Source organism: Aspergillus tanneri, assembly GCF_003426965.1.
Source record: "Aspergillus tanneri strain NIH1004 chromosome Unknown AapTan_4_pilon_pilon_pilon, whole genome shotgun sequence".
NCBI classification, from domain to species: domain Eukaryota; kingdom Fungi; phylum Ascomycota; class Eurotiomycetes; order Eurotiales; family Aspergillaceae; genus Aspergillus; species Aspergillus tanneri.
The window spans coordinates 2,469,680-2,497,095 of NW_022984631.1; the positions used below are offsets into that span (position 1 = coordinate 2,469,680).

The window sequence follows — 27,416 nt, forward strand, 5'->3', positions numbered from 1 at the left end:
GATCTATTAGGAAGGATGCGACTCAATTTGCAGTCTTCAGCCGGGAAAGTAGTATGAACAAAAACAGCAGTTTCTTGTAGAAAAATGGTTCAACATCGACGCCATGAAGAAGCTTCGAGGTAAATCTGATATTGTACACGTCCCGAGAGTACCCTAATATATGCCATACAGTACAAAAAACATCAACATTGGAAGCGAAATGTAAAACAAAAAAGAAGAGAAAAGCAAGTTTCCAAGCCATGTTCAAGAAGCGTACGAACCCAAAATGCAAGTAGACAACCAAGAGTGAGCCAGACACCAGACCATATGGATCACTTCTGAACGAAGAAGTGGAAGGACGAAGAAATGTAAAGACAAATGGTATCAGCCATCCCCTAACACCGTTCCAATTTCCCAAACCATGAGACAGATAGAAACATCCATCTACCTTATTCTTGCACTAGAGCTAGGATAGAAGCTTTCCGAGGCCCTTTCAATGTTAGGCATTGCCATAGTGCTAAGTCTGATGGCATCTCGGCTTGTAAGGCTGATGTCCCTGGGGCGCATATCTCCACCAAATGTAGTGCGGCGGTGAGTGTTTTTCATGATTGGGATAGTGCGCGGACTCAATACTCTAGGCTTGGAATCGGCCTCCTTATCGCCCTTTGCTATCCGCCTAGCTTGCGCTGTGAACATGGTGTTTTCAGGAGGCGAACTTCCATAGGTTGCAGATCCTGGGCTTCGTCGACGGTGAATGCGAAGAGTGTTGGCGGACGATCCAGAGCCGAACTGCCCCCCGGAGATACGTCTCATTGCCGAGCTAATCTGCCTTGCATCATCCTTATTTGCCTTCCAGTTGTCTTTACTGTCTGACACCGGGCTACTACTATAGCCTCCACTTGAGGTGCGAACCGCGATTCTCGACGGGCGGTCAATGGACGCGCGGTTCAGGAAGCTGCTATTTTCGATGTCGCGAAGGGGAGAATTTTCGCTGGTTGTTGAGGTGGGTTGTGCCATTGGTGAACTGTTGGTCTTTTTGGACAGAAACCCGGCTTTGAACCGGTTGCTGTTTTTTTGAATATTCAGGGTTGGCTCTGGAGGTGCTGGAACGGGAGAAGATCCGTGTATAGGGCTGAAGTTCCGGCTGGGCACTGGAATTCCACGTGGGATAGGAGATGTCCTAGGTAACTGAGGCTCGGTAGGACTACCATCGGAAACTGGTGTCGGTTCCGGCTTTTGTGGTGTCTTTTGGAATTCCGTCAAAGTCCCATCTTCCTCGTCGTCCCTCCAGCGGACACCCCGCTTTATTGTCTTGGGTTGGGACTTCTTTGGTGAAAAACTGACACTCTTTCTACCAACGCCCATCTTGCGACGCCGAGGAGATCCCTTCACAGGTGAGGTTGGTGCAGCTGGTGCGAAAGTGATGGGTGCACTTAGTGTCTTGCCAATGGTAACAGGATGAGCTAAGCTTGGTCTCTTCTTCTTCGGTGAGTTGGCTTTGAGAGGACTGAAGGGCTGAGCAAGTGTGTTGCCATCTGGTTTCACAATGTTTGATGTCACAGCGGAGCAAGAGTTGAGCATTTTCACAAGAATTTTCTTTCCTTTGTCAACGGCCTCCTCTTCGCTTAGCTGCATAATGTTCTCTATCGCTGAAATGGTTTCAAATTGCTCTTGGAGAAGAGTTTGTATAGTTGTTGCCTCCCCGACCTTATCATGCTCAGCTACTGCAGCCAGTGCTTCTCGCTCTGTAGTTGACTTCAGGAGCTCCGCTTCACGCTGGAAGTTGGTGTAGTCACTCTTATCACTAATTTCGAAATCTTTGAGTTGTTGTATGGCGTTTTCGAGAGCTGAGTTTATGCCTCGGTCCCAGCTGCTCTTTGCCAACCTTTGGTGGTAGTGTTGCCTGCTGTCTTCTAACTCAAGTAGGATTCCTTGGGCGGTTTTGCGGATCACTTGGAGACTTGACAAGGGCGGGTTGAGTTCGCAATTTGCACACACGTTGTCAAAAGCAGCAATCCAGGACGACAGCATGCCGATCCTGCGGCTAACCTGTCTCAATTTGATCATGTTGCTGGTCCTTTCCTGCCTCTCTGGCAACGAGTGTTCATATGCATTGCGGATACGGGCGACACCTTCGCGTACGACTGCATCCTTCTTTTCGTTCTGCTTCTTGAATTTAGCAAAAGCGACCTTTTCATAGTCTTTCTGCTGTGCTTTAAGTTCGTTAATCAAGGCCATCTGCTCATCAATTTTCACCAGGAAATCCTTCACGTGCCGATTCACATTGAATACATTTCTCGTAACTTTAGTCTGGATGTTCTTCGCTCTGTTCGCATAGCGCAGGGTGTTTTGGGTTTCGTCGAAGTGTTGGCTTGATGGGCTCACACAAACAATCATCACTGTTTTGCAATTTCCACCAAGGGCAAATTTCAGTAGCCGGGTGAGCTTCGAGTTTCTGTAAGGGACATGGTTCCGCTTCCGGGGGGTCACAAAGTGCATTGATGCAGCTCCCCAATGCCAGGAGAGATTTATTAATGTTCGCACCTTCCAGCAGTCTCTCACCTCGGTTTTTTGTGGCACTGGCTCGTTCACTCCCCGCCAAGTCAATGATACTTAAAGTTGCCATCGTATGCGGCTCGTGAATATCGGCATTGCGATCTTTTTGAGCCACATTGATTTGAAGAACAGCGTGCGATCGTGAGGATGTGGCATTTGCCTCTGTTGGGGACATGGTCCGACATTCATTTCCTTTCATAATCATGTCCATCACCTGCTGCACATTATGTGGATGATGACTCGACAGCCCAGATACCGAAACCGATTTGTTGGAATCTTCTCGCAACATCAAACCCCCCTTTGACGCTGCCTGGCACAAGAAGGTCCCGAATTGTTTCGTTGTAGATTTCCAGATAGGAGAGGCTAACTTCCGTTTGCTTTTCCTCCGATCTTTCATCAATACGCTCAAATAGCTCCTGCATCGTGAGAAAGATGATTCCAGGTTGCTGTGCCGTACCAGTGATTGTGTGTGTTTTCCCACATCCAGTCGCGCCATAAGCAAACACGGTGGCGTTGTAACCGTCGAGGACGCTGTCAAGAAGATTTCGAGTAGTGGCTTCATAAACCTCCCCTTGAGAGGCATTCTGGTCAAAAATCCGATCAAAAGCGAAGGTCTGGTCCTTCACACGTTTGCCATTGGGCACAACGCTCTTCGAAAACTTTTGCACGGGGTTGTCTTCAGGGGGGTCGAACACTCTTTCAGATCGGTCAATTGATGCTCCAGGATACACATAAAGAAGCTACACTCACAAGCATCGATCATCAATGACTTTGATGATGGATCTTAATCCCTTCTGGTTGAGCTTTGGGGTTGGAGCACCGGCCAAAGATCCATCTCCTAGAAATATCGGGCCATCCTCACATTTCGAGATCTGTGCTGCCTCTCGGATAGTAAAAGGCCTCACTCGGACAGAGACTGTAATAGATGAAGAGTCGCTGGAGGTAGCCATTTTGTTTATTTATGACTCGCAGCAATGGGCGTAAATGCTGGGATAAGAAATCAGCGCAGGGAGGGCAGATATCCAAGCACCCTGCGGTGCCCTTCACCGTCGGCGTGGTAAAGGAGGTTTGATGAAATAACAATGAAACACGAAGAGATAAGACCTAGTAGGGCATTAGTGTCGAAGAATGTTGTGTGGACCTATCTGTCCCCTGAGATCCTCCCCTGTTGAGGTTGCCAAGTGCAAGCCACCTGGTTGTTGACATGGGCTTGTTTTCCGCAGCGCGTTGCTCAGAGCAACGGCTGGGGCTGTGTTGATAATATGATACGGCCGTCGGTTTCGGTCTTGGCGGCACCTTTTCTCTCAGAGGCGCCTCGCATGTTTAATTACCACAAATGTTGGTCCATATATGCACGCACCTTCTTACGCTAATTGATCACTCATGTGTACATACTTCTGGATCTGTATACGGAGTATGGTCAAGTTTATGTGGTAAGTAACACTGTAACTAATTTAATAAAGTCCCGATAAGAGGTTTTCGAAAATAGATTGCAAATTGAGATCATTTCCGAATACTAGGTTATATTATATGCATTTGCACTAGGGCCTGTCAATGTAGTTAGGATCTTAACCTTTCTTACGTTTATTGCATTAAGCTTTTATTATTAGCCAATAAATGGACCTGCTCATGATGCTAGTAGTTCCATCCATTCCCTCTTCTACAGGATGAATATGTACGACGTTGCCAATAGTTCTCTTCTGCGCCTTATAGAATGAATACAAACGCCGTTCAATAGAACCAGTACAAGACCTGCGCCAAAGAAAGAAATAAAATCACGCCCGCTCGCTTTAGTTCGCTTCGTCTTCTTCATCGTCCAGGCTGGGAAGCACAACATCCCATCCGGGTTCTTCCAGTTCCAGATCAATCTCGTCCTCGTCCTCGATTTCCTTGTGTTTCCGGAACCTGAAAGCAATAGGCTGTCCATTCCGAAGTTCGGCTGTTTGCAAGGTGAGAGGACTGGCAGCTTTCTTCTTCCCAGCTCCTCGCTTTGGGGTCTCGTCATCACTGAACTGAGGCACGTCAAGCTCCAGTTTTGTCCATCCCTTTTCTAGATCATTTTTGTCTACCGCAACTCCGAATTCGATCTCCGAAGGGTCTTCTGGAATCTTATCACCATTAATCTCCGTGAGACCGCGAGAGTTAAGAGCACTTAGGAGCGTGAGTTTGGCACTTGTGATTGTCTTGGAAGGCGGGAGCATCAGGAGTACGGTGGTCTTGTGCTTTTTGAATAAAAGCGTCCAACTCAGGGGATCAGCTTGCGACTGTTCGGGCATTTTATGTCAGACATACTGTTCAGAATTATATGAAATATAAATAGAATGAAGTGGAAAGTCCAACTCACCATAGTGTAGTTTTTGTCGTGGTTGATCACCATGCTTTGGCGGGTCTCGGAGCTTTTGAAACTCGTTCGGAGGTCGGGAGAATTTGGAGCGTGACCTCACGCCAATCGCCCCAAAGCGTAAATGAACTCCAGTCCCAATTTCGCAGAAGAAGTCAATACAACCTCGAAGTAACAGAAATTATTTTCTTCAGCGCCAGAGCAAACATACAAGGGTTTTTGTTTACCCATCAAGCACGATGAATCCCCAGCAGCCTTCGAGTTTCCGCAATCCAGAATCTACGCCACCACAGCAGAGGGCCCAGCAAGACAAACTCAAATCAGGTGCGAACTCAAGATTCGGAATCAGTGCGGATAAAAGATTCAAATACACATCGCTGGGTGGTTTCACAGCTGGGGCGGCTATTGGTTATGTGCATGGAAGCAAAATAGCTGGCTTTCGCTTTCGCGCTGAAAACGCCCATCGCTTCCCTACGACAAAACCAGGATGGTACTTGTATCATAAAGATAAGAGCTATTTGCGTTTCACTACAGGAGTTAACGAGGGCCTAAAAATGGGATTTAAGCTAGGCGCTGGTGCCTTTGTGTTCAGCTTCTTCGAAGAGACCGTGGATAATGCGCGGCACGAGCGGGATTTCTTGTCTACAGTCACAGCTGGGTTAGCATTTTCCGGCTGTTGCAGCTTGCTAGGTTGGTGCTTTTCAATGTGGTTGCTCGCTTGCTTATACGGGGGAAATAAAGTACACTAAGCAGTTCTTGTTTTCTTTTTAGCCCGGCACGATGTCTACACAGCTGCACGCACGGCGAAATTCGGCTTGAAATTCAGTCTGGCATATGGCCTGATACAGGATCTTCTTTCGTCATTGAAAGGCAACCCCCCTGCATACGTTGATTTCATACTTGGCATCCGTAAACCCAAAATGGAGTGAGACGAGAGAGGGTAAACGGTTTCTTATTTCGCTGAGCTTGAAGTCGGGCTATGAGCCCCAAGAGATCTAGTTTATTGCAACGCGCTAGTGTTGTAGTAAATTTGGGAATTGTCCGACCATGACACTATGCAAGGCCTATGTCTCTCTATTATCGATGGTGTTCCAACTTCTCACATATCGATCGAGATCAGCACCCGAAAATCTACGCCGCTTCCACTACAGGGTTTACAACACGCTCCACTAATATTTTACTCTCTATGAACATCTCCAATTGCTTAATTGCCGAAATTTGGGGACCTTAGTGGCTAATAGGTGTAATGGGAGCACGTTCCATTTTGAAGGCTTTGGAGACTTTAGCTCCTGAAGACGGATCCTACATGTTGGGTGAGATAACTCAAATGAAAGCGGTGGATACCATCATTTCCAATACTAGGCTTGTAGATAGATTGGAGATAGAAAGACTATGGATGCTCTTAGCTTGGATGGCCAAAATTCCGAGCGCCGAGGTGTCATTAGGTATTTCGTAAGAATTTAGTCTTAATGTTGTTGAAAGGATTAATCCCAGTTTAAATATAGTTATCCATTGTAACTCCGCAGGACCGGATATTGACGAAAGAAGCAGTTCATTAAGTAAAGATGCGGACCAACGTCCGCTGGAAGGGTGAAAGCGGCCCTGTCTTCGGAGTCATATTATCAAACCCCTGTAGAGTAGGTAGTACACTTAGATAACCTTGATGAAATCATTGGTTGCAGGATCAGAAACGCGTCGAATGTAGCGGACATCCTCATGGCAGGGGTAGCCATGTTCCTAGGCGGTGGTGGCTCCATTTTCATACGCGGATTCGAATCCTGCTCAATTCGAGAGCATTATTCTCAGTCCCACGAGGTGTGTATGTACATACAGACAGGAAATATGGTGTGTGTGAACTGGGCATCTTATGTAGGTGGTAGTACTTACCCAGCGCACCCAGCACATGCATGTTCCAACAGGGCCCGATGCAGGAGATACAATCAATCAAGCATCCGCCCCTCATATCTCGGCTATGGGCATTCTGTGACCTGACGATCTCTGTTATTGATCAATCAGCCCAATTAACTGACTAGGTACCTAACTACCAATCAACTAACTTGTTAGCCTGAACTGGTCGGTCAGCACCATGCGTGCTGGACATATGTTCCACTTGAATGCAAGCCTTCCTTTACTTCAACCACCTTTTCCTACCATCCACTATCCCCTCCCTTCATTGCACGATTTGTGATCGAGGATGTTTCTGGTTGAAGGGTATCAGAGTGCACAAGTATTAAGAGGGTTTATCTAGATTTATTGAAACAAGAGATAGCTGCTTATTATTGCAGACCGCCGGTGTTTCGTCTCTACGACCGAACAAAAGAAAAAGACAAAGAAAAGAGACGCCAAACAACACAGGTCCTCCTCCTATTCCATTCCAGGTGATATATACAAAATACATTTTTTTGGCCTTGGATCTCCACTATTGATCGACCCTTTCAGACGTTTATTTTTTCTTTTTTTTGCCCTTCAACATTTCAGATGGTGGTTTGTCGCGACAGATCCAAGGACGTGATAGGCTGACTAACTGACTTGCCGGTGGAGCTCGACCGCATTATTTGACGTTGGTGATCCCCGCTTTCATTATTATCGCTGCTGCTGAAGCTTCCATTTCTATTCTTGACTGACAACCATGGTCTTTCCTAGTGACTCCTTGAGGTGGTTTTGGGGCTTTGACTTTCACATCATCAACCAGATTGCAATCGCACGTTTCCGTCTCGAATAACCCGCTACGACTGAAAGCTCCAGCCTCCCCGCATCCGTACGGCTTGGATTGGAAATGCCTTTCTGAAGCTCCCGTGATCCCAATTCTCGTCGACGTCATCGGCCCATTGATTCCCGTAAAACTATATGCTACTCCCGTGAAAAGATTTCTATCCCCCTTTGGTTCAATTTTCTATTCTCCTCGTCCGAGCCTTGCTAGACGGCTCCCATTATATCCATCATGCGACGCCATGGCAGGGCCAGTGGAGGCTCCACCAAGGCCGTTGCACCAGTCTCCGATACGGTCTCGCTGATCCATTCGTTCGATTCGGTGATGAACCCCAACCGACCCGTGCGTCCATCGCCTTTAGCATCCTCGAACATCCGGGAACTGCCTTTGGATCTTGTTGATCGATTACGCTCCTTCCCGCTATTCCAGGCTACTCCGGAATCGTTCTTGTTCGATGTCGGCCAGCACCTTCGTCCGCAGCTTCACTCGGCCAATGATTACATCTTGACAGAAGGAGATGACGCCAAGGCTATATATTGGCTGGTCCGAGGGGCTGTATCAGTTACTTCCCGCGATGGCGAGAGTATATATGCGGAGCTCGAGTCGGGCGCATTTTTCGGCGAGATTGGCGTTCTCATGGATCGCCCACGCACGGCCACTATAATTGCCCGCACAAGATGTTTGCTGGTTGTATTGACAAAGGAAGATTTCCGGAATATCCTCCCTCGCTTCCCCGAAGTTGAGCAGGCCATTCGGGAAGAAGCGCAAGAGAGATTGATGATCTTGGAGAAGAAGAAAAAGGAAACATCTGCGCCTCCAACAGATTTTGACGAACCGACTCGAAGAGGATCGAAGAGATTGAGAGATACCTTTACTAGAGATATGTCCCTCACTGAGAATGATGGCATAATCTTGAAGTCTACGAACAAGAAGCGCAAATCCCCAAGCCCCGGATTAGCTGATGGTTCCTCAAGTGCCCTGGCGAATGGACTAGTCAGTGTCCGCCTTTTGCTCAAAGAATTGCCCCTGTTTTCTGGCCTACCGCCGGATATTCTGCACTTCCTAGGCCTGAATGCGCAACCACGGTCATATCCTCCTTTCACCGACATCATCAAGCAGGACTCTCAAGGGAGAGAGATCTATTTTATCGTTCGTGGTGAGGTGGAAGTCCTGTCTGAATGCGTGAAACCTCAAGATTCCCACTCTCTACCAAACACCATTGAACACCCCGGCTTTGAGGTGAAGGCTCGGCTGAAACAGGGTCAATATTTTGGCGAGGTGGTGAGCCTCTCTCTGGCGCCACGTCGAACAGCGACGGTACGTTCGATCAATGCGGTTGAATGTTTGATGATAGGAGGCGACGTCCTCGCAGAGCTGTGGGAGAAATGCCCTCAGAGTATTCGAGAGCAAGTGGAGAGGACAGCTAAAGAGAGACTCGATTCAGCAGCCGATGGCGATATCGTGATGTCCGAAGCCGGGGATACTAGCCTGCCTATTGGAGATGGGTATTCGCAATCCAGGTCTTCACGGAGACAGTCGATGCCTCCTCTCCTTACACTCACAGAAACAGAATTGGATGCCCCCCATAAGCCGAATGGGATAGATGAACAGAGTGTGTTACGGCCATCTGATCCCGATCCATTCCTCAATGTTGGTCTGGACAAAGTCCGACTGCGGAGTCGACGAGGCTCCGTTGCTCCATTGACGCCCGAGGAAGTCTCTGGAGAACAACAACGGCAATCGCCTCCATCTGAGCCACGGTCGGCGAGTTCGTCTTTTCTCAAGCTCCCACAGGCTGTTTTGTCAACCTCGAAGGCACAGCGGGAGTCACGTAAAGACAATTGCGGGATTCTTCCCGATAGTGTCCTTCTGAAAGTTTTCAACTACCTAGAACTCCACCACCTCTTTCGTATTCGAGCTGTTTCTCTTCACTGGTCCGAGATTCTCAGCACATCAGCAGAGCTGCTCCATTACTTGGACCTGAACATATATAATCGGTGTATTACCGATGATGTTCTCATAAAAATAATATGCCCATTTGTTGGTAGTAGACCCCGTTACGTCGATATTAGCAACTGCTTTCACATCACCGACGAAGGTTTTAACAAACTGGTTGTCACATGTGGCCCTAATGTTATCGCATGGAAGATGAAAAGCGTTTGGGATGTAACCGCCTCAGCCATCCTTGAAATGGCTAGCAAAGCGAACGGCCTACAGGAAGTTGATTTGAGCAACTGCCGAAAAGTTGGAGATACTTTACTGGCTCGGATTGTCGGCTGGCTTGTACCTGGTCAGCATAAACCTACCGAAGATATGGGAAAGACAGGGAAAGCGGTTCTGAGGCCTACCATGCAAACTGCAGCAGGGACTGTATATGGGTGCCCCGAGTTGAAGAGATTGACTTTGTCCTACTGCAAGCATGTTACCGACCGGTCGATGCATCATATTGCGTCTCATGCTGCTTCCAGGATCGAAGAAATGGACCTGACACGCTGTACCACGATCACAGACCAAGGGTTTCAATTCTGGGGAAACACGCAATTCACGAATCTACGGAAGCTCTGCTTGGCAGACTGTACTTATTTAACTGACCAAGCTATCGTCTATTTGACCAATGCTGCCAAGCAATTACAAGAATTAGATCTGGTAAGGAGCTCCTATCCATGTCTCCTTTATTTCGGGCCACAGCTTGCTCATGTGCAAGATCTTCACTTACTCACTATTGGTAGTCATTCTGCTGTGCGCTATCAGACACAGCAACAGAGGTCCTCGCCCTTCAATGTTCACAGTTAACTCGTCTCAATATGTCTTTCTGTGGCTCAGCGATTTCTGATCCGTCACTTCGCAGTATCGGTCTTCATCTTCTCCACCTGAAGAGACTATCTGTCCGTGGTTGCGTTCGGGTTACCGGTGCGGGAGTTGAGGCTGTTGCGGACGGTTGTACCCACCTGGAGTCTTTCGACGTCAGCCAATGCAAGAACCTCACTCCCTGGCTCGAAGGCGGAGGGCCCATCAAGTATAAAGATAAAATACTTTTCGAGACAGTTGCGCAGAATGGTAGAGTATTCCGGTGATTATTGTTTATTACCGACAGGTGCTATGATCCTCTGTACTATCCGTCATAGGGATCACCGAATTCCCTTGGTAAATCGATTTATTTATTGTCTAATACCCCCCTTTTTTCTTTCACCACTATTTCTCATCCTCTTTCCTTACTTTTGCTTTGACTTGCCTTGGAGTTCTGTCTTCGGGAGTTGTGTTTTACGTCTTTTTAGTTCACTATCTCTGTAACTCTGGGATTGCTGCTGCATTGAAATATGGAGCGTGTTGTATTTTGCATGACATTTCCACGCCTTTTTTTTTTTTTTTTTTTTTTTTTGATCCTTGAATATTATAATATAAATATCTCTACTAACATCTTCATTTGGGATGTTCTTTCACGATTGTATTGGTGGTTTGGGTATGGAAAGGAGTTGATACTGAAAGGGGAGCATATGGCAACATAATTTTGTTCTAGGATCGGTCTGGTAATATCCACGTTGCATGGCGGAGTAAGCGGGTGGTTCCGGAAATATCTTTCTATATCTTAGACTTTCTTTCTTCCTGTCTCTTTCATTTCTCTTGTGGAATAACCAGAAATGGATCCGAATAGAACTGCCACCTTTTCTCTAAACCGACTTGGCTATGAAGGCCTACCTGTCTTGATGAGTTTTGCGGGGTTTTCCAGTTGCTTCTCTGTTAGAATCGATGAGTCCTATTCTCGACTGTCTCCCATCCTTGTTCCAGCCGGTTTTTACAGTCTTCTTGTATCAAAGAGTTGGACAAGGTCCGTTTCATTCATTGTCGAAGCCGACAAGCATTAACATTATGAGCTAAGGATGAACAATGTCCGTTGATCGAATTTACCCCATTTTGTTAATATGGCTCGTCTATAGGCCCTTTGACCTCCTTGTCTCCTCAGTTATCTCGACAAAAGACGTTAAGAAGCAACGGATTTAGCCGTCGACAATGCGTCTTTGTTCGGATTCCAATATTCTTTGATATCTAGTTCTTTGACTACAGTATGGACCGACAAGGCATTATTTACTTGTTTCTATTGAACTCCCTGGATATTTTGGCTTTTTCTATTGGGGATGAGGATCTAGGCATCAAGATGCATAAATAGATGACATGCCCTCCGGTGATATCCTTTCCAGTATCGCATACTACCTTCATCACCTTTACAGTGTTCTACTCAATACTGCATCAGACTCGCAAACACTAGATACAATATCAATTCGGAAAGACACACGGCCATTCGTTCTACAAGACCGATCAGATATTGTGAATCCACGGAAGATGCCGCCTACAACCAGAAAGAGAACAGCAAAGATGGCTGCGATTGAAGAAGAAGAGAGCGGGCCCAGTGAAGATCCAGCTAACCCTGAACAACAGCCTTCACCAGGGCAGGGCTCCACACATGGCAGCTCGAAGGATGCACAGGGGGAAACAGACCCGGAACTTTTTGCGAATGAGAATGATACAGCCCCCCCTGGGGCCAAAAGGGCAAAAACGAGTACAACCAAGAGCACGTCTGAGGATGGGGACACGGTTGAGAACGAAAGCACAACTGAGAACCAGGACCAGCCAGCACAGGCACCGGGACCGATACGAACAAAGAAAATGCGTAAGCAGCGTCGTAGGAAAGGTGAGCCTGAACCAGACTATTCGGAGCAAATACGTGCAAAACTTGGGACTTCTAAACGAACAGGTCAATCATGTGATCGATGCCAGGTGAGTCCAGTCCATTTTTATTTTATTCTTTGTTATATACCTGTCAATGTACTTCTGTATATTTCCCCTGATCTTCCATGATTTTGCTGGTACCACTGTCCATTATAGTCCCTTCTTGCTGATCTAAGAAGTGAATTGCTAACAGTAATTTCCATGATAGATGAAGAAAATGACCTGCGACAGCGAACCTTATGGCTGCAGAAACTGCAGGACTCTGAACATTCCATGCAGAACCACCGATCGAACGACTCATATAACCACTGTCCGCGGGGATTTACTCAGAGCACAAGCCGAGTCTCGTAGACTGCAAACTGTGACTATGCGACAGAGGGCAGAAATTGAAGGGTGGAGAGCGCGAGTCATGCAGCTGGAACAACAGCTGCAATCCAACGGGATCGTGCCCATAACGAACCAGGCAGTGAGTACTAAACGACCCATTCATGTATTTAAAACTCTGGATGCTAACTACATTGGTGTTTAACCAGGCAAATACACAGAACCAACAGTCGGTAAGCGGAAATGCTGTTCTTGCTGCACTCCCCCGTGGGCCTCTAGACCATCTCGACCCATATCAGGCTTATCTGAACATGGCTAACAATGCTAATATTGCTAATCCTTATGCAGGGGACCCACAAGTCTCTGCCACACAGGGGAAGCAGAACCTGACAGATGGGTTCCAGCTCCCTCAACCAAACATGACATTCCAGCAGCAGGTCCAGAATGGCAATGCTGAAGCTGGTTCATCGACAGCTCCCATGCAGGCACAGGCGGCTGCCCAAGGAGCTCAGGCTGGTAATTTCCCTTACCAAGCCCAGGTTGGTGAAGATGACTATAACCCTCAACCAGGCAATGTGACAATTGCTAACCGTAATTTGGGGGACAATCAAATTGCAGGAGGCCAATATATGGCCATGCAAGGCCCTGGAGCTCAGGCTGCTGATGTCCAGAATACCGGTGTCCAAATGAAACCCCAGTGGAATTATTTTAGCCAGAAACCAGGGAGTCAGAATTACCAGCAGGCCCAAGATTACAATCAGAATCAGACCTTAGATCAGAATATTCAGCAGCAGAGTTTCCAGCAAAATCCTCTACCACAGGATTTTAACTCGAACCTTGAATTGCAGAATTCCGAGCAGCTTCCGCATTTAAACGAGGGATTCCAGTCGAACGCTGGACCTCCGGGTTACTATCTTACTGGAGCTTCAGGTGACTACCAAATGCCTCCAGATACTAGCACTAACGCTCAGTATAACGCCCATCGGCCCCAGTATCAACGTCAGCCTCAGGCCCAACCTAATAACGACGCTATGGAAACCAGCCCCATTGCTGGCCACCCCCAGCCTCCTGAAGCCCAAGCAAACCCCACTACCGGCGATGATGACTTCCACGGACTTCCTTCCATCGGAGACAGAGGAAGGGAAAGCAGCCTCCCAATGGACATTGACGCCATGATTGCTGCCATGCAGGCTGCAAAGGCCAGTCTAGCACAACCCAATATTACTGGTGACAGTGACGGTGATATCCTTGGAGTCGCTCCCATGGAGAACCTAGTATATGGCCTCCTTCATGATACGAGTCCGATGCATACTACACCTGACTTAAGAATGTTTACCATGGATGTTCCAGGGAACGATAATAACCACAACCAAAACAGCCAGAGGGCTAACAATCAAAATAATTCTAACCCCCTGCCTAGTAACCCTCAACTTATATCCTTTGGACCCCCTGGGAGTCAGCCGGGTAACCCACCTCCCGACCGACGAGAATGGCAGCCTGGTCGGTGATACTTGACATTCCGTGGTGACAGCGATGGTGGTGATCACTGAGAGAAGTGAGTACCTTGTTTTTTTAAGTTATTCTTTCTCGTTTTGTTGATATCACTGCATACAAAAGTAGTCTGCGAGTATTCGATTAAACTTGATTAATGTTTGCACGTCTGTGCTAAATCATGTTTGTTTGGCGTGGGGTTTCATTTACAGTGATAGTCATTTATTTATTTATTTTTTAATAATATTTTACGTCTATGACCTGAATGCGTATTCCAGTAACTGCCATCATCATAGGACTCTAGCAATTTATCCATCTCACCCAGATTATTCGCCAATTTTCCACCTTGAATATTAATCCCAGAGAACTCCAACTCCCTCCGACCTTCATCTAGTCAGGTCATATGCAAAACAGTGACGACTGCATATATAAAATATAAGAAAGAGAGAAAGAGAAAGAGAGAGTAATAAAGAAGCATCAATAATAGCTACAGCAGATGCCTCTGTTTTCACACCACTTCCGTACAAAACTGGCCCCAACTTCTCTGTCTTCGTTGACAAGACTTAATCCCTCAGTATTCAGCCAGGTGGTAAAACTCTCTAGATTGATGGGATTGTACATCAACATTTTTTCGTACCAGCTGATATGCTTGGGAGTACTGGTTGAGGTAAACTGAGGCTGTGCACGTACGGCGCGGGTGATCTGATCGGCCAAATTCGAGGTATTGGTTCTCTTAGTGGCAGTGAGCGCAGGCGATCGGACCTGGAATGCGGTACGGATTGGATTAGATGGCATTGTTGACAGAGACAGAGATGGTGTACATTCCGCGGTGTGAAGCATGTGTTGATGCTGATGCCGGACTGGAGATAAAGTAACGTCTTCTTCCGAGTCCTCAATTTCTTCTACATCAATGAACGAACGTGTAGAACAGGCTTTCTTCGTTTCGCGCTGAGGACTGTCTCGTCTATTGCTCATATTGGCTGATGTTGCGGATGGTTCGTTTTTCGATATAGACTTGGACGATATAGTCGACTGGGCTTTCCTGGGCCTCGTGGTTGTTTTCTGAGAAGTACTGGTACACTTGCAGGAACTTTTCTCACTTTTCTGTAGTTGTGATGGTGCCGTTTCTGACGTTGGCTCAGTAGATAGATTACGTTGCTCCTTTTCATTGTCCCCATTCGAGTCTTTACCGTGCTTTGACTCCCAGCATTTCTGGAGTAATTCTATCATTTTCTGTCGGTTTCTGAGAGGCTTAAACCCGTAGGTCGCAATCTGCTTTGATAACTCAGCATCTGTGAAACCGCCATATCGAGGCATTGTAGGACGAGGTACTGCCGTCTGAGAATTTGTCTTCTCGGTCGTATTGTTGATAATTTGACTAGCTCCCGTGGACAGCCCTTTCTTTGTGGACGATATTTCATTAGGCTCAGAGATATCATTGGAGCCTATGCTGCCCACAGTACCAGCATCCTTATTCCGGCTCTTTTGTCTGCTGGTATGATTATAATTGGTGGCTGAGGTCTCAGATAAACCAGATTCACCTGAAAGATTGAGGACCGCTACCTGAGCTAATGACCCTTCTGAGTCTCTTGCCGCAATGGACCATAAATTCCTGGGGGCCGTGAAGCGTGATATGGTGGTAGAAGAAGATGTTTTAGACCTCGTACTCTGAATATGACTAGACACTGGCTCGGCCGTGTTGCTTTTCTCTGACTCATAAAATGCTGTTTGTGTTTCTCTTCGCAATTTTGGGGAATCTTCTCGTTGAAGTTGACTGCAAGTTCCAAATATGAGATCTTGGTCATCAAGGCATTTGGTAGCTGCTTCAGGGGAAAGTACAATAAACTCAGGCTCTTGCGGAGCCGATTTTGTTTTCTCTCTCGCTTTGGATTTTGAGCTTTTAGTATTTGCAGATGTGCCGTCTTTATGAGTAGCCGTCAAATCAGGGATTTCTGCAAGGTCCTCATTGTATCGCGCTGTCACACGAGCTGTGAGGGTAGTCAACTTCTTGCTTTGTTTTTGAAGCCTTTTCTTCGGTTTATAGGCTGTTGTAGATTGGTCATTATCGGTGAGTGGCTTGTCCGTACTGGGGGCAATAGCCTTGGAAACAGGATTAAGACTAGAATCCACGAGCTCTATTCGCCTCCTCTTTGTAAAAGCCCCAGCCTCAAGAGACCTCGTGTTGTTGTGGGCAGCCGAAGAAGAATCGCTGAAATTGTATTCCGCTAACAAGGTACCAAACCGGTTCGATGGACGTTCTGCACTTCCAATCTCCTCCACCTCGGTAGCTTGGTCAATAGTGTCCTTTGTCGGAGTCCAGTCGAACCTCCGCTTCGTAGCTACATCTAGCTGCAGGCCTTCCTTTTCCCAACCAAAGGTACCCTTGGCGATTTTCTCTTGCGAGGATTTCGGAGTACAGGGACAATCGATTTTCTCATCGGACTTTCTTGTTTGTACGCTATCAGCCTTCGCAATTCTCCCCGTCAAAGTTTTATTCGTAGTCTTCCCACACTTGCTAGGGCCATCTGTGTGCTTCTTTTTGGTGGCCGTTGACTTTTTGGATGTGTTTCCCCTCCTATCCGGAGTCGAGGGTTCCAACTCGGAAGGGACTGTTACTCGCTCGCTCGAGAGCTTCTTCGTCCGCCTCCGTTTCGCGCCGTTTTCCAATACAGCATCCTTTCTCTTGAAATTTAATAAATTTGTTTCTGCCGCTCCTTCACTCGACGTCTTGTTTTTCTTTATGTTTGATGTTTTGCCGTTTTTAGTGCTGGCTTTGAAATACCGGGATTGCGAAAGGGGTCGAAACAACTCCGACGGCGACAGAACTGAAGCCGGGGATGAGCCTCGCGGAGAGATCCCAAAAATCTTCCCGGGATCATAACTTGGGGGCGCCGGGGTGCGAGAGGGACATACCGGCGGGGAAGACAAAAGAATGATGTCTGATGCAGCGCTCATGGTATCGGGTGCACAACAACGCTAAATAGAAATGGATAAGGAGCCAACACAGACATGTGTAGCCCTTAGGGAGTGAAGCCCACTGCGAGTCCCAGTCGGTGTGTATTCATGTTGTCGTGCTTCGAGTAGTTTCGGTAGAAAAAGATTGCGGAGAAAGTGAGATGGAGAGAATCACGCGCTATTCTTGGCAAAGTTGCAATGTTACCTGATTTGGACATATCCGGCGGTGGGCAGGGCAACCGAAGCATCCAATCACAACGGCGGGATTTTACCTTGATGCTCTACTTGACGGTGGTATCGCGGAAGTCGACGTGGCTCAAGCAAGTCATTGTCTCTCCGAAAGTTGTTCTATTCAAAATCTGTTGTCTAAATCACATAAAATGGAACCTGCAGCCGAGGATTGACAATGCCCGTATCGCCTGGCCATATACAGCATCTTCGTGTGGATGGTATGTCTCCCCCTAGCCGTTTGCCGAAGTCCTATTAAATAACGGTGCCTGTATAAAAAGAGGGCCTCCAGAGCTACTGAAGCTGGTTGTAGTCATGCCCTTGTAGGTTAACATTACTGTCACACCTTGCTCAGGCAAGGCTTCCAAAGACCTACGCGAAGCAATCCTAATAAGCCAACCATAGACCCGATTACTCCAAACACTATTGTTTGAACCAACGCCATTCGAACAGTTCGAAAGGCTTAAACATAGATATTTCCGAAGTATGAGAAAATCAAGTTGCTCCGCGCAGTGCAATTGCACCCAACACGGAAAGTTCAAGTTGTTTCGCCTGATTATCAAGGACACCGTTGACTTGATTTGTTGGAGTAGAGGCCAATACTCCCAGCTTATAAGCTTTCTTTATCTTTGCGACGTCGGAAATTTCAGAGAGCGATTCGTCAGTAAATGGTATAGAAGAACCCTCGATCGACTGTGACAGATGCGCTGCTACTGTATCATGAGTGATGCTCGGATCCACAGAGACCCTGATCACGAGCAAGTCTTTTGTTGAATCTGTGATGCCAAACTTTCGAAAGGAATCTGCGATCTATGTAACATTAGCTTAGAGCACAGCGAATCATTAGCTTCTATGAAAAAAACACACATTGTTTGTGGAGCTGAGGGAAAACACAATCTCTGAATGGATATTGCGTGATTTGAGACGTTCATTTAGATAATCGTTTACGGCTCTGAAGACTGCTGAGAGGGCGTGCGCTCTTGATAGAACCTGTGCTTGGCTATTAGGACCATCGTTTTACCCCAGAAAGTCACCGGACGGAGATTCCATACCATGCTCGCATCAATAAGGGCATATTCAAAGTCCGAGTTCCCCGACAGAAGCTGCTGCCGAAGGAAAGGGGCATTTTTCAGATCTCTGTATAGAGCTACATGCACCGGCATCGAGGACGGGAGGTGAGGAAGGAAAATGGTCTCCAATGACGAAGACATGTTGGATGGGAGAATGAGAGGTGCGTTCGCTGAATAAATCAGACGGGAGAAATTTGCCGAATCAGTCCGAAATATCTAGTCGACCAGCCTTTTGCAACTCCGGAGATAGGTATCTAAACCGCAACGAATTTCCCCACCAACTTATCGCCGGCGGAGTTACGGTACAGTCCACGTGACTGCGCTTCTCGAACGTTCGGGCGCCCGTAGCGGACACGCCGGAAATCGCTGATATCACAGTCTTAAATACTCCTCTTGCTCGAGTCATTCGTCATTCATCCTTGGATTCAGTTTCGTCGCAATCATGGCGTTCTTCCTACGACGCCCTTTCGCCGTTCCAGCGGCTCTTCGTCAAGCACCTAAAGCTGTGAACACAGCTCGGTTTATTCACAACTCGCCCATCAAGCCCTCTCAATCCAAGCCTCTCGGCTCCATCTCATCTTCCATCTTCGCAAAGTCCAGACAGACCTTCCAGAATGCTTTCCGCCGCACATACATGCAGCCTGCATACAGTACCACTCAGGGCGGTAACATGTCGCAGAGACTGCTTTATGGAGCAGCTATCGTTGGTGGAACTATCCTGGCGACAAACTTCATCTTTAACCGAGAGACGAGGGAGGATGGTGGCATGCCTCATTACGAAAGGAGCTTTTTGAACGACACATTCATACACACTGGCCTTGGAATCGGTATTATTGCTGTTGCTGCTAGAGCTTTGCACATGAATGGCTGGTCGTACCGCCTGATGGCCATGAACCCTTGGGCCGTTGTCGGTTTGGGCTTGGTCGGTAGCATCGGAACTATGTACGGCACTATGTACACTTCTCCTGACAAGTAAGTTTCCTAAAATTTTTTCTATATGTTTATAAGGGGTGACCTGGCTAACTGTTGATTAGCTACATGATGAAATATGGTCTTTGGACCGCCTTCAACATCACTCAGGCTGCGCTTCTTTCTCCCCTGATGTTCATGCATCCGGCTCTGCTGGCTCGCGCTGGCCTCTACACCGTTGGAATGATGGGTTCGATCGCCTTTATCGGCGCTACCGCCAAGCAGGAGAAGTACTTGTACCTCGGTGCTCCCCTTCTTGCCGGTGTGACCATCGTTGCTCTTTCTGGCTTTGCCCCTCTCGTCCTTCCCGCCACTGCCACCCGCACCCTGATGTGGTCCGAGAAGATCTGGCTCTATGGTGGTCTCGCAGTTTTCGGTGGTTTCACTCTCTATGACGTGCAGAAAATCCTACACCACGCCCGTTTGGCCGAAAGAGGTCTGATTCGCAGGGACGTCGTCAATGAGAGCATCAGCCTCGAATTGGATTTCATCAACATCTTCGTCCGTATGGTCCAGATTTTGGGAATGCAGCGCTCCAACCGGAAATAAGTGATTCCTTGAACGCAACCGGTCGAATTCCCCTTAGCGGATCTTTGGATCTTCTTCGAGCTTGGCCGGGTAAGAAAATGCCGGTTCACCCCGTCTAATACTAGCTCGGTCTGTATGAGTCACTACGGATGACAACGCTGGAGCAATGTGGATATAGTTTGCGTTTACTTCTTGCTCATCTTAACAGGATCTCCGTTTGCATTAGTATGTGCTGTGGGATCTTGCCCATAGCCATTTTCCACATGTATGGATTATTGAATTTTTAGAAGGATTGCCTTGCACAATCCCCTGTTTTTTTTTTTGCCATGGTTAGTTATGAGGATAAGAATCTGCCTCTAGTTATAGACGGCACAGCGGGGAAACCTGCTTGGAGATCAGGTATTTATTGTCATTCAGGATAGTTCTAATATACTCTCTACTCTACCGAAAGGCCAAGAAAAGAAAGAAAAGAACATTCAAACTTCATCATTTCTCTTGGGATTTTCCTCTATTAAGAGATTCAAGGCAAAGATACCATTCCTCGCAACGCAATATAAGAGACATGTAAATAAGAAATATAGCATCAACGTAGCGTAGTATGTTCAACCGGGGAATAAAACAATTAACCCTAACCAGATTTTGTCCCCAAGGAGAATTAGAAGATGACAAAAACAGATAAAGGGGGGGGGGGGTTCCGGGCTCCACTACACCCTCTCTCTATCTATAACACGAACATAGCCAAACAGACAATCACCGAAACAAGGACAGACCATATAGTCTGCCAGATATCCAAACCCGGGGGGACTCCAGCCCCCGAAGAAGTAGAAGTATCGTTCGAAGAATTCAACGGCTTCCTCTGGAAATCAAGGTATGATACATTGGCGTAATCATAGCCACAGAGACCACTTCCATGCATCAAGTCGGTCGGGTAAAGCACTCGCGGCTCTCCCTTATCCATGTCAAGTCTGAGCTCGCCCATGTCATTGATCGTGTATGTTTTGCATGTGAACACATCGATGACGACGTACGAAGGCTGATACCCGTTCATCATCCGGATCGTGTATTCGCTGCTATTTGACCCCTGCGTGGACAGAACCATGACGATCTGCCGTCCTTCTCTTCCCTTTCGGAAGGCCATTTCACTCAGTCCTTTGTAGACGGCGTAGGTCTGGGTATCTAAATATTTGGGATCGACACGGGAGGCGTGCTTGCGAAGCTGGTTCAGTATTGTGATTGCTTTGTATAGAGGTGCCTTGGTGTCGTATTTTGAAAGCCAGAGTGCTTCGCGGTTTTCAGGATCACTACTCCCTGAGTAGTGTTGCTCTTGGCCTTGATAGATCATCGGGATGCCGTCGAAGAGAATCGTGAAGGTGAGGACATTCTTGGCTAGCTGTCGTTTATTTCCATGTGTTAGTCTGAAGCAAGAGTAGATTGGGAGATACGAAGAAAATTCTCACAGTCATGTCGCTTTTGAGGCTGACGAATCGAGCAACGTCGTGATTCTCCGAAAACGAGGTCAGCGATGTCACGTCGGGACAGTTGTTTTTCATTATTTCCACTTGGTCCGGCAATGAGCTTGTATTGCCCCGTGTGAAGGCGTCCAAAAGAGAGTAGTAGATTGGATAGTTTGGAAGACTGGTGAGCTCATCTTGGTAACCGCAAATTCTCCTCACAGACTTGTCGAACACCTCTCCGGTAATGAAGGTGTCGGCAGCTTCTTGAAACAAAGGCAGAAAGTCTGGGGTGACATGTTTTGCCGCGTCGAGGCGCAGTCCATCAATCGAGTAGTTGGATATGACCTCTTTGACCCATTTCACCAGCATCCTCTGGACTTGTTCGTCCTCTGTATTCAAGTCTGGGAGCACCACAATGTCGTCGCCTGTCCAGCATTTCTGAGCAAGCAGGTAGTCGTTGTAGTCTGTGATTTTGCAATATGGGTGAAAGTACTTCGGGTCGTTAAAAGGATAGAGAGTGGAGTAGTCAATGTCAGATGCTGGACTTCCACCATTGGTGATGTAAGCCATATTGTTAATCACGGTGTCCATCATAAGATACATTCCACGGTCATGTATGGCTTTGCTCAGATCGAGTAGATCTTGTTTCGTCCCAAAGTGCGGGTTCAGGGAGTACATATCCTGAGCCCAGTAACCATGGTAGGCCTCGCCGTACCGAACATGCCCTTCAATGTTCTTAACAATAGGGGATATCATGACAGCATCGAACCCCATTCCCTGGATATAATCAAGTTGGTTTATCATTCCTCTCCACGTTCCACCACAGTACAAACCCTGTGTTGTATTGCAGCTTTGGGTAGTCGATCCGTCCGTGCGAGCAAAACGATCGGTCATTGTTTGATATATAGTTCTTGCCTTCCAGGCTTTAGTGTCTGCTGCTTGAGTGGGTGCGAGCAAGCTCAAGGCTGAATTAATGCAAATCCATTTGGATAGATGCAATGAAAATGGAAGGCGCATTGTAGCAAGCCACTTGGACAAGGCCTTAGAGAATGGGTAGTTCGTAGTAGAATGGAAGCGTCGCGCATACGGCTTATCTTCGCGGATTATTTATAAATTTCTCTATGAGCTTTAAGCCTCAGTGAATGTAAAGGGCAATTATTGCGATAGAATTGAAATGTCTAGTACTGAAGTAGGGTGACTGGGTATCTTTGTGAGACAAAGATCAGCCCTATGTAAAAAATATCAAAAGGATGACGGTATTTCGTTGGACTAAAGAATAAGAAGAAGAATCAGTGTCAGCAAAAGAAGGACAAGAGTAAGTAGACGATAAGAGAAGAGAATCAGATAGGTGCACAGGAAAGCATGGTGGCATTGAGCAACTACAAGGCCTAAATAAAACCCTTGTCTCCTTGATAGGGATGGAACAATCTCTCTCTTAAGGAGTGTATCATGCTATTAGATCAAGTAGCCTCTTTGTCAGGGCTTAACACACTTGTCAATCTACTATGTCGATGTTTAATTTTCTCTGCCGCATCATCTTTCTGTTATAGTGTCAAAGATGATCAAGATGCAGGTTTGGGTTAATAAGCAAGTTCAGATTACAACGTGGCCGTTTGGACAATTGCCAGCTGAAACAAGTGCTGAGTGAAAGGGATTGGGAAACTCTATATCTTTCGTCCCTGCTGTATGCAAGGTTGTTCTTAGAAAGCCGGTTCGGGCAGAAGTTAGTTCCCTTGAGAGTGAATATGCTATATAGACGACTGCAACGAGCAAGAACCTGGCATACGGAACATATCAGCCTCATATTTTTACTCGAAAGGAAGGGCTGGTGGTACAGTAGGTGGTCTTAGTAACGATCTTCGAGAAAAAGAAATAGGGAGAAAATGCCCCTGAGCAAGGAGTGGCACCATACTTTAATCTAATAATTCACGTGCATGTTTCCACAGTGTCCACCAACACTGTCACCTTTAATAATCCACAATTCTAGGATGCACCAGCAAGGTGCTTCTTGATAGTAAATTGTGCAGTACTCGTCTCAAACATAGACAAGGTTGACGTAAGCAAAGGAGAGCAATTACTACAGGGTGCAAGTAAGGGAGAAAGGAAGTACAACGCGGATTATTAAATCCGCGGTGATCATGAGACTGCAGATAACTTTTTTTCCTCTTCTGATACGACTGATTTCTATGACGCCATTAAACAAGTGAATGGTTACATAGGTAGGTCGGTACGCGCTTAGATGTCCAAGATCTAACAACCTGCAAGTTGCTGAAGAAAAGCACGGCCCATTAATGCCATAGCTTATCGCAGCCCAGAACCGGGGACGTAGGACAGAGCTCATCTATCTGCTTTGCGTGCAAAGCCTTTCAAACTTGCAAATTACACTCGGCAAGTAGATGCTTAATTTTCAGGTGAAGATGTTGTCTGAGATTAAAGTAGTTGGATCTCTCGAAATCATGTCGCTCGCAGTTATTGAAATGCCGAACTCACCGTCCTTGAACATTAAGCTGGCAGCTGACATAGGCAGTATTTGCTTGCGGCGGTCACTAGTTTAAAACAGCCATGTCGCAAGACTACTAGATACCTCGCTTCAAGGCCTACTGTTTATAAGCGAACCTCTACTTATCTGGACATACAGGATTATATTTGCTAACATTATGCACATTGGTTGAGATTACCTGGGCTTCCATCACACTCCAACGCCAAATCCCCAACTGTTATGTCCATATCGAAACGCGTACGATGAGCCCATCATACTCGAACGCCAAAAGAACTGCAGGCACAAAGACATTTAACAACATCCCCATTGACACAACTGATCTCTGAATGAAATTATGGATTCCTAGCGCAGTAGCTTGACTTTGCTCGTTTCTTCAACCGTAGCGAATGCCTGCTTGCATTTGACCTTTTTATCGGACGGTTTTTTTCCATCGGTCATGATGTATTCCTCTAGTGCCTTCCAATCCAAGCCAGAAACCGGTGGAGGGTTGATTATATGCACAATATGGCACCAATGCTCCGCAGTGATTTCTTTGAACGTCTTGAGAATCAGCGCTACCGTCTTCCACCCTCTTATCCTTTCCTCCGGCAGAAATAACTGAAGGCGCTGTTTAGACCAGCCACATGCATACAGGTCGTTGTCGAGTCGGCTCTCGAGACAAGGAGGTGCGAATCCATAGAACTTCTCTGTCACTAGCATCTTCTTTCCTTTGGGTTTACAGGCCGAGCGTCGCATCCGCAGCGAAAGCAAAAGTGAGCTATCTTCGAGCCCTATGAGGTTGATAAAACGCATTTTCGCACAGTCAATCTGTACACTGAAAATCGACGACGTCTTGTGCCTATTGGGATCCTTGATGGTTTCGCGCAGAACCAAAGCATTGCTGACCAAGTCGAAGACGACGTCGAGTTCAGCACCTGGTTGGTGCAGTTCACGCACCTGTCCAGGCTCAGCTCCCTGTAGAACAATTTCGACTTTCCTCGGCACTCTTCTTGGGGCTGGCTGACAGCCACATTTGGGATCGTTGCTAATATAGCATAAGCCAATGGACAGACTTACTCATTTAGTAGGCTACTTCGAACTTACCAACGCATTTTGATACCGAAACTGCCCAGAACAAATATCGTTTCTGTCGAGAAGAATAGATTGATTCCAAGTTTGCCTTAGGAAGTAGGGCATCGTCTGAGTGTAAGAACAGTAGCATTGTTGGTGCTGTCCTAGGGTGGCTGGCCTTCATTCACTGTCAGATTGATTTTCAATGCCAGTTCCATTACGTTGAAAAGCAAAACGTGGAATATTCCGACTTCTGCGCTGATTCTATCTATTACATTCACCTTCCCCCATAGTTTAACCCATTGATCAGGGCATTTCTAGGCTTGTAGGTCAAATTGACGCAATCTCTACGTGCGGGCTTGACTTGTATATTGCCAATTGTTTCATCAATATGCTCTCACCGTAAGAATTTAACAATACTGTGTACTTTGATATGCCTCATACATTTAGGGTTCATCTAAACCTTGACTTGCTTTACAGATGGCTATCAGCCCGAATTGATAGCAGGGATCCGGATTTACATGGTAAGATAGACTTGGTAATTTTTGATAAATATATTACTTAATTCGAGAAGTTATAGTCAGGTGGTAGCTAGGTAATTTTGTCTACTAGAGAGTGAAGGAGTATACTACAGTCTACTTGGACACACCGTGCTTCAGAGATCAGACTTCAAAGTTTAACAACTTGGCTACAATATTGTCAAACTTTAAGAAGCTAATCATGGACTGAAAAATACTAAAAAAAAAATATACACTTTAAGGTCGATTGGGCCAGATCTTGCCTTCACCTAGCTAACTACAGTATGAGATTAATTAGTCCTCCCAAACTCCTGGACTATATCACTGAATTCTGGAGAGAAGGAAGTTTTACTCTTTCCTTTTACTTTTTTTCACCTTTTTTAACTTTTCCCAACTAGACATCTAACAATACAATTGAGTCAAAAGCTCAATAAACCCATATTATTATTACTGGTATGTACTTTTCAATTTTCAGCACATGCACTGCCAGACCGTGTTGTTCATGGATAGATTACATAAGCACATCGCAAGCTTCGTACGGGATAATCCACTCACTCCATTACGCGATCAGACAGATTGGACAGGACAATCTCTTTACCAAGGAACAAGGAAACGCCCACATTCGTCCCCTTCACATACAAACTAGTGTCTCTTTGTCCCTTTCTTTGATATTTCTCTAGATATCTCGGTACCAATTGCCACGATGTCTGCGGAAATGGATGTCGACGTCCAGGCCTCGCCTGAAGAAGCTCCCGTCCAAACGGGAGGGTTCGAACCACGGACACATGCTGAAGCCGTCGCTGTACGCAGTATCGAGGGATGGATTGTGATAGTGACCAACATTCATGAGGAGGCATCGGAGGAAGACGTGACGGATCTGTTTGCCGAGTATGGAGAGATTAAAAACTTCAATTTGAACCTTGATCGTCGAACAGGTTATGTCAAGGTTAGTCAACTTAGCTCTCCGTCAGGTTTTATTTCATCACTGCGCCTCTCAATTTTCCATCCCACTGCGACCGTTTACATAGAAACTATGAATTGTGGCAATTGGATATGCTAATACTCACTCGCATAGGGGTATGCTTTGATTGAATACTCGACTCTTCCCGAGGCGTCGGAGGCCATTAAGGCACTGAATGGTTCCAAACTGCTTGATCAGACAATTCAAGTCGACTACGCATTTGTTCGGCCACCTCCGTCCTCCAATAAAGGAAAATCTGGTGGACAGAGAGGAGGCCGCGGTGGCCGAGGCCGCAGCAGGAGCCGGGAGAGGAGTCGCAGCCCTGGAGCTGGAGCTGAAAATGAAAGGGAGTAGGCAAGTTGACCTAGAATCACTTGCTTGATCTCCTTTCCTCTGATAATGTGTGGTCTTGTGATGAACTGTTGCTCTGGTTTAATCATTCCTATCTCCCCCTCTTTGTTGACCGCTAGCGGTCTCATATTGGTTTACATCCTTACAGGACGACAAGACGACAGTCGTCATGAAGGCTTTGGTGCTGTGACTCTGGCATGTGCGAATTATTTCTGGCGGATGACGAGAACCAGGATGAATACGCTTATAGTCGGCATTGTCCTATATTGCGGGGGTCTGTACGTATGGCCATCATCTGATGGTGCGATTTACATGATCGTGCCCCCGGGGATATGTCGGCGTCGTGGACTTTTCGCAATTTGGTACGGCGATTGAATTTTTCCAACATGTGTTTAACTCTGGTCACTTACTAACTAAGGCTTCAGAAGAAAACTTCCGATGTTAGATTTACCGAGCTAAAACCATTCGTCTAGCTTGATTAGTTCGTTTCTCTGGACATGACTGAATAAAATGACTGTTTACGGCGAAAAGTTTTCTAATTCCCCTTCTATTTTGCCTTGGCACACTGTACGCGACATGCATATGCGATCGCAAGATATGAGTAGCCGGCATCGCACAACCGATGCGTCCATCCCTAACCCGTAAGCCTTCTGACCTATGTCTCCGATACAATAGACCACTGCCCCTGTCGATCTTCTAGTTTGTG

At 46.7% G+C, this 27,416-nt stretch overlaps 12 protein-coding genes across 12 annotated transcripts; 5 read left to right on the forward strand and 7 right to left on the reverse strand.

Moving 5' to 3' along the window:
- Nucleotides 1-423: 423 nt before the first annotated feature.
- On the reverse strand, nucleotides 424-2,710 carry KLP5_1 (kinesin family protein; the record flags this gene model as incomplete). Its single annotated transcript, XM_033570636.1, has 2 exons — nucleotides 424-2,486; nucleotides 2,542-2,710. The coding sequence occupies 2 exons, from the start codon at nucleotides 2,708-2,710 to the stop codon at nucleotides 424-426; spliced, it is 2,232 nt and encodes a 743-aa protein (XP_033426668.1).
- A 49-nt stretch (nucleotides 2,711-2,759) lies between these two features.
- KLP5_2 (kinesin-like protein Klp5) lies at nucleotides 2,760-3,485 on the reverse strand (the record flags this gene model as incomplete). The annotated part of the gene is made up of 2 exons (XM_033570637.1): nucleotides 2,760-3,231; nucleotides 3,286-3,485. The coding sequence occupies 2 exons, from the start codon at nucleotides 3,483-3,485 to the stop codon at nucleotides 2,760-2,762; spliced, it is 672 nt and encodes a 223-aa protein (XP_033426669.1).
- Nucleotides 3,486-4,325: 840 nt separating this feature from the next.
- Nucleotides 4,326-4,912, reverse strand: ATNIH1004_006001 (uncharacterized protein; the record flags this gene model as incomplete). The annotated part of the gene is made up of 2 exons (XM_033570638.1): nucleotides 4,326-4,799; nucleotides 4,880-4,912. The coding sequence occupies 2 exons, from the start codon at nucleotides 4,910-4,912 to the stop codon at nucleotides 4,326-4,328; spliced, it is 507 nt and encodes a 168-aa protein (XP_033426670.1).
- Nucleotides 4,913-5,115: 203 nt separating this feature from the next.
- ATNIH1004_006002 (uncharacterized protein) lies at nucleotides 5,116-5,805 on the forward strand (the record flags this gene model as incomplete). The annotated part of the gene is made up of 2 exons (XM_033570639.1): nucleotides 5,116-5,566; nucleotides 5,648-5,805. The coding sequence occupies 2 exons, from the start codon at nucleotides 5,116-5,118 to the stop codon at nucleotides 5,803-5,805; spliced, it is 609 nt and encodes a 202-aa protein (XP_033426671.1).
- A 2,012-nt stretch (nucleotides 5,806-7,817) lies between these two features.
- ATNIH1004_006003 (cyclic nucleotide-binding domain protein) lies at nucleotides 7,818-10,660 on the forward strand (the record flags this gene model as incomplete). Its single annotated transcript, XM_033570640.1, has 2 exons — nucleotides 7,818-10,232; nucleotides 10,316-10,660. The coding sequence occupies 2 exons, from the start codon at nucleotides 7,818-7,820 to the stop codon at nucleotides 10,658-10,660; spliced, it is 2,760 nt and encodes a 919-aa protein (XP_033426672.1).
- Nucleotides 10,661-11,924: 1,264 nt separating this feature from the next.
- On the forward strand, nucleotides 11,925-14,143 carry ATNIH1004_006004 (uncharacterized protein; the record flags this gene model as incomplete). Its single annotated transcript, XM_033570641.1, has 4 exons — nucleotides 11,925-12,273; nucleotides 12,337-12,359; nucleotides 12,688-12,777; nucleotides 12,845-14,143. The coding sequence occupies 4 exons, from the start codon at nucleotides 11,925-11,927 to the stop codon at nucleotides 14,141-14,143; spliced, it is 1,761 nt and encodes a 586-aa protein (XP_033426673.1).
- Nucleotides 14,144-14,603: 460 nt separating this feature from the next.
- On the reverse strand, nucleotides 14,604-17,081 carry slx4 (the record flags this gene model as incomplete). The annotated part of the gene is made up of 1 exon (XM_033570642.1): nucleotides 14,604-17,081. One exon carries the CDS (start codon nucleotides 17,079-17,081, stop codon nucleotides 14,604-14,606), a length of 2,478 nt encoding a protein of 825 aa, XP_033426674.1.
- A 723-nt stretch (nucleotides 17,082-17,804) lies between these two features.
- Nucleotides 17,805-18,520, reverse strand: ATNIH1004_006006 (EKC/KEOPS complex subunit CGI121/TPRKB; the record flags this gene model as incomplete). Its single annotated transcript, XM_033570643.1, has 3 exons — nucleotides 17,805-18,119; nucleotides 18,177-18,299; nucleotides 18,362-18,520. 3 exons carry the CDS (start codon nucleotides 18,518-18,520, stop codon nucleotides 17,805-17,807), a joined length of 597 nt encoding a protein of 198 aa, XP_033426675.1.
- Nucleotides 18,521-18,821: 301 nt separating this feature from the next.
- On the forward strand, nucleotides 18,822-19,897 carry ATNIH1004_006007 (Bax Inhibitor family protein; the record flags this gene model as incomplete). The annotated part of the gene is made up of 2 exons (XM_033570644.1): nucleotides 18,822-19,351; nucleotides 19,414-19,897. 2 exons carry the CDS (start codon nucleotides 18,822-18,824, stop codon nucleotides 19,895-19,897), a joined length of 1,014 nt encoding a protein of 337 aa, XP_033426676.1.
- Nucleotides 19,898-20,597: 700 nt separating this feature from the next.
- Nucleotides 20,598-22,224, reverse strand: AMY1 (alpha-amylase; the record flags this gene model as incomplete). Its single annotated transcript, XM_033570645.1, has 2 exons — nucleotides 20,598-21,266; nucleotides 21,334-22,224. The coding sequence occupies 2 exons, from the start codon at nucleotides 22,222-22,224 to the stop codon at nucleotides 20,598-20,600; spliced, it is 1,560 nt and encodes a 519-aa protein (XP_033426677.1).
- A 1,948-nt stretch (nucleotides 22,225-24,172) lies between these two features.
- ATNIH1004_006009 (uncharacterized protein) lies at nucleotides 24,173-25,031 on the reverse strand (the record flags this gene model as incomplete). Its single annotated transcript, XM_033570646.1, has 2 exons — nucleotides 24,173-24,825; nucleotides 24,914-25,031. The coding sequence occupies 2 exons, from the start codon at nucleotides 25,029-25,031 to the stop codon at nucleotides 24,173-24,175; spliced, it is 771 nt and encodes a 256-aa protein (XP_033426678.1).
- A 1,070-nt stretch (nucleotides 25,032-26,101) lies between these two features.
- RBM8A (RBM8 family RNA-binding protein) lies at nucleotides 26,102-26,713 on the forward strand (the record flags this gene model as incomplete). The annotated part of the gene is made up of 2 exons (XM_033570647.1): nucleotides 26,102-26,344; nucleotides 26,474-26,713. 2 exons carry the CDS (start codon nucleotides 26,102-26,104, stop codon nucleotides 26,711-26,713), a joined length of 483 nt encoding a protein of 160 aa, XP_033426679.1.
- Nucleotides 26,714-27,416: the final 703 nt, after the last annotated feature.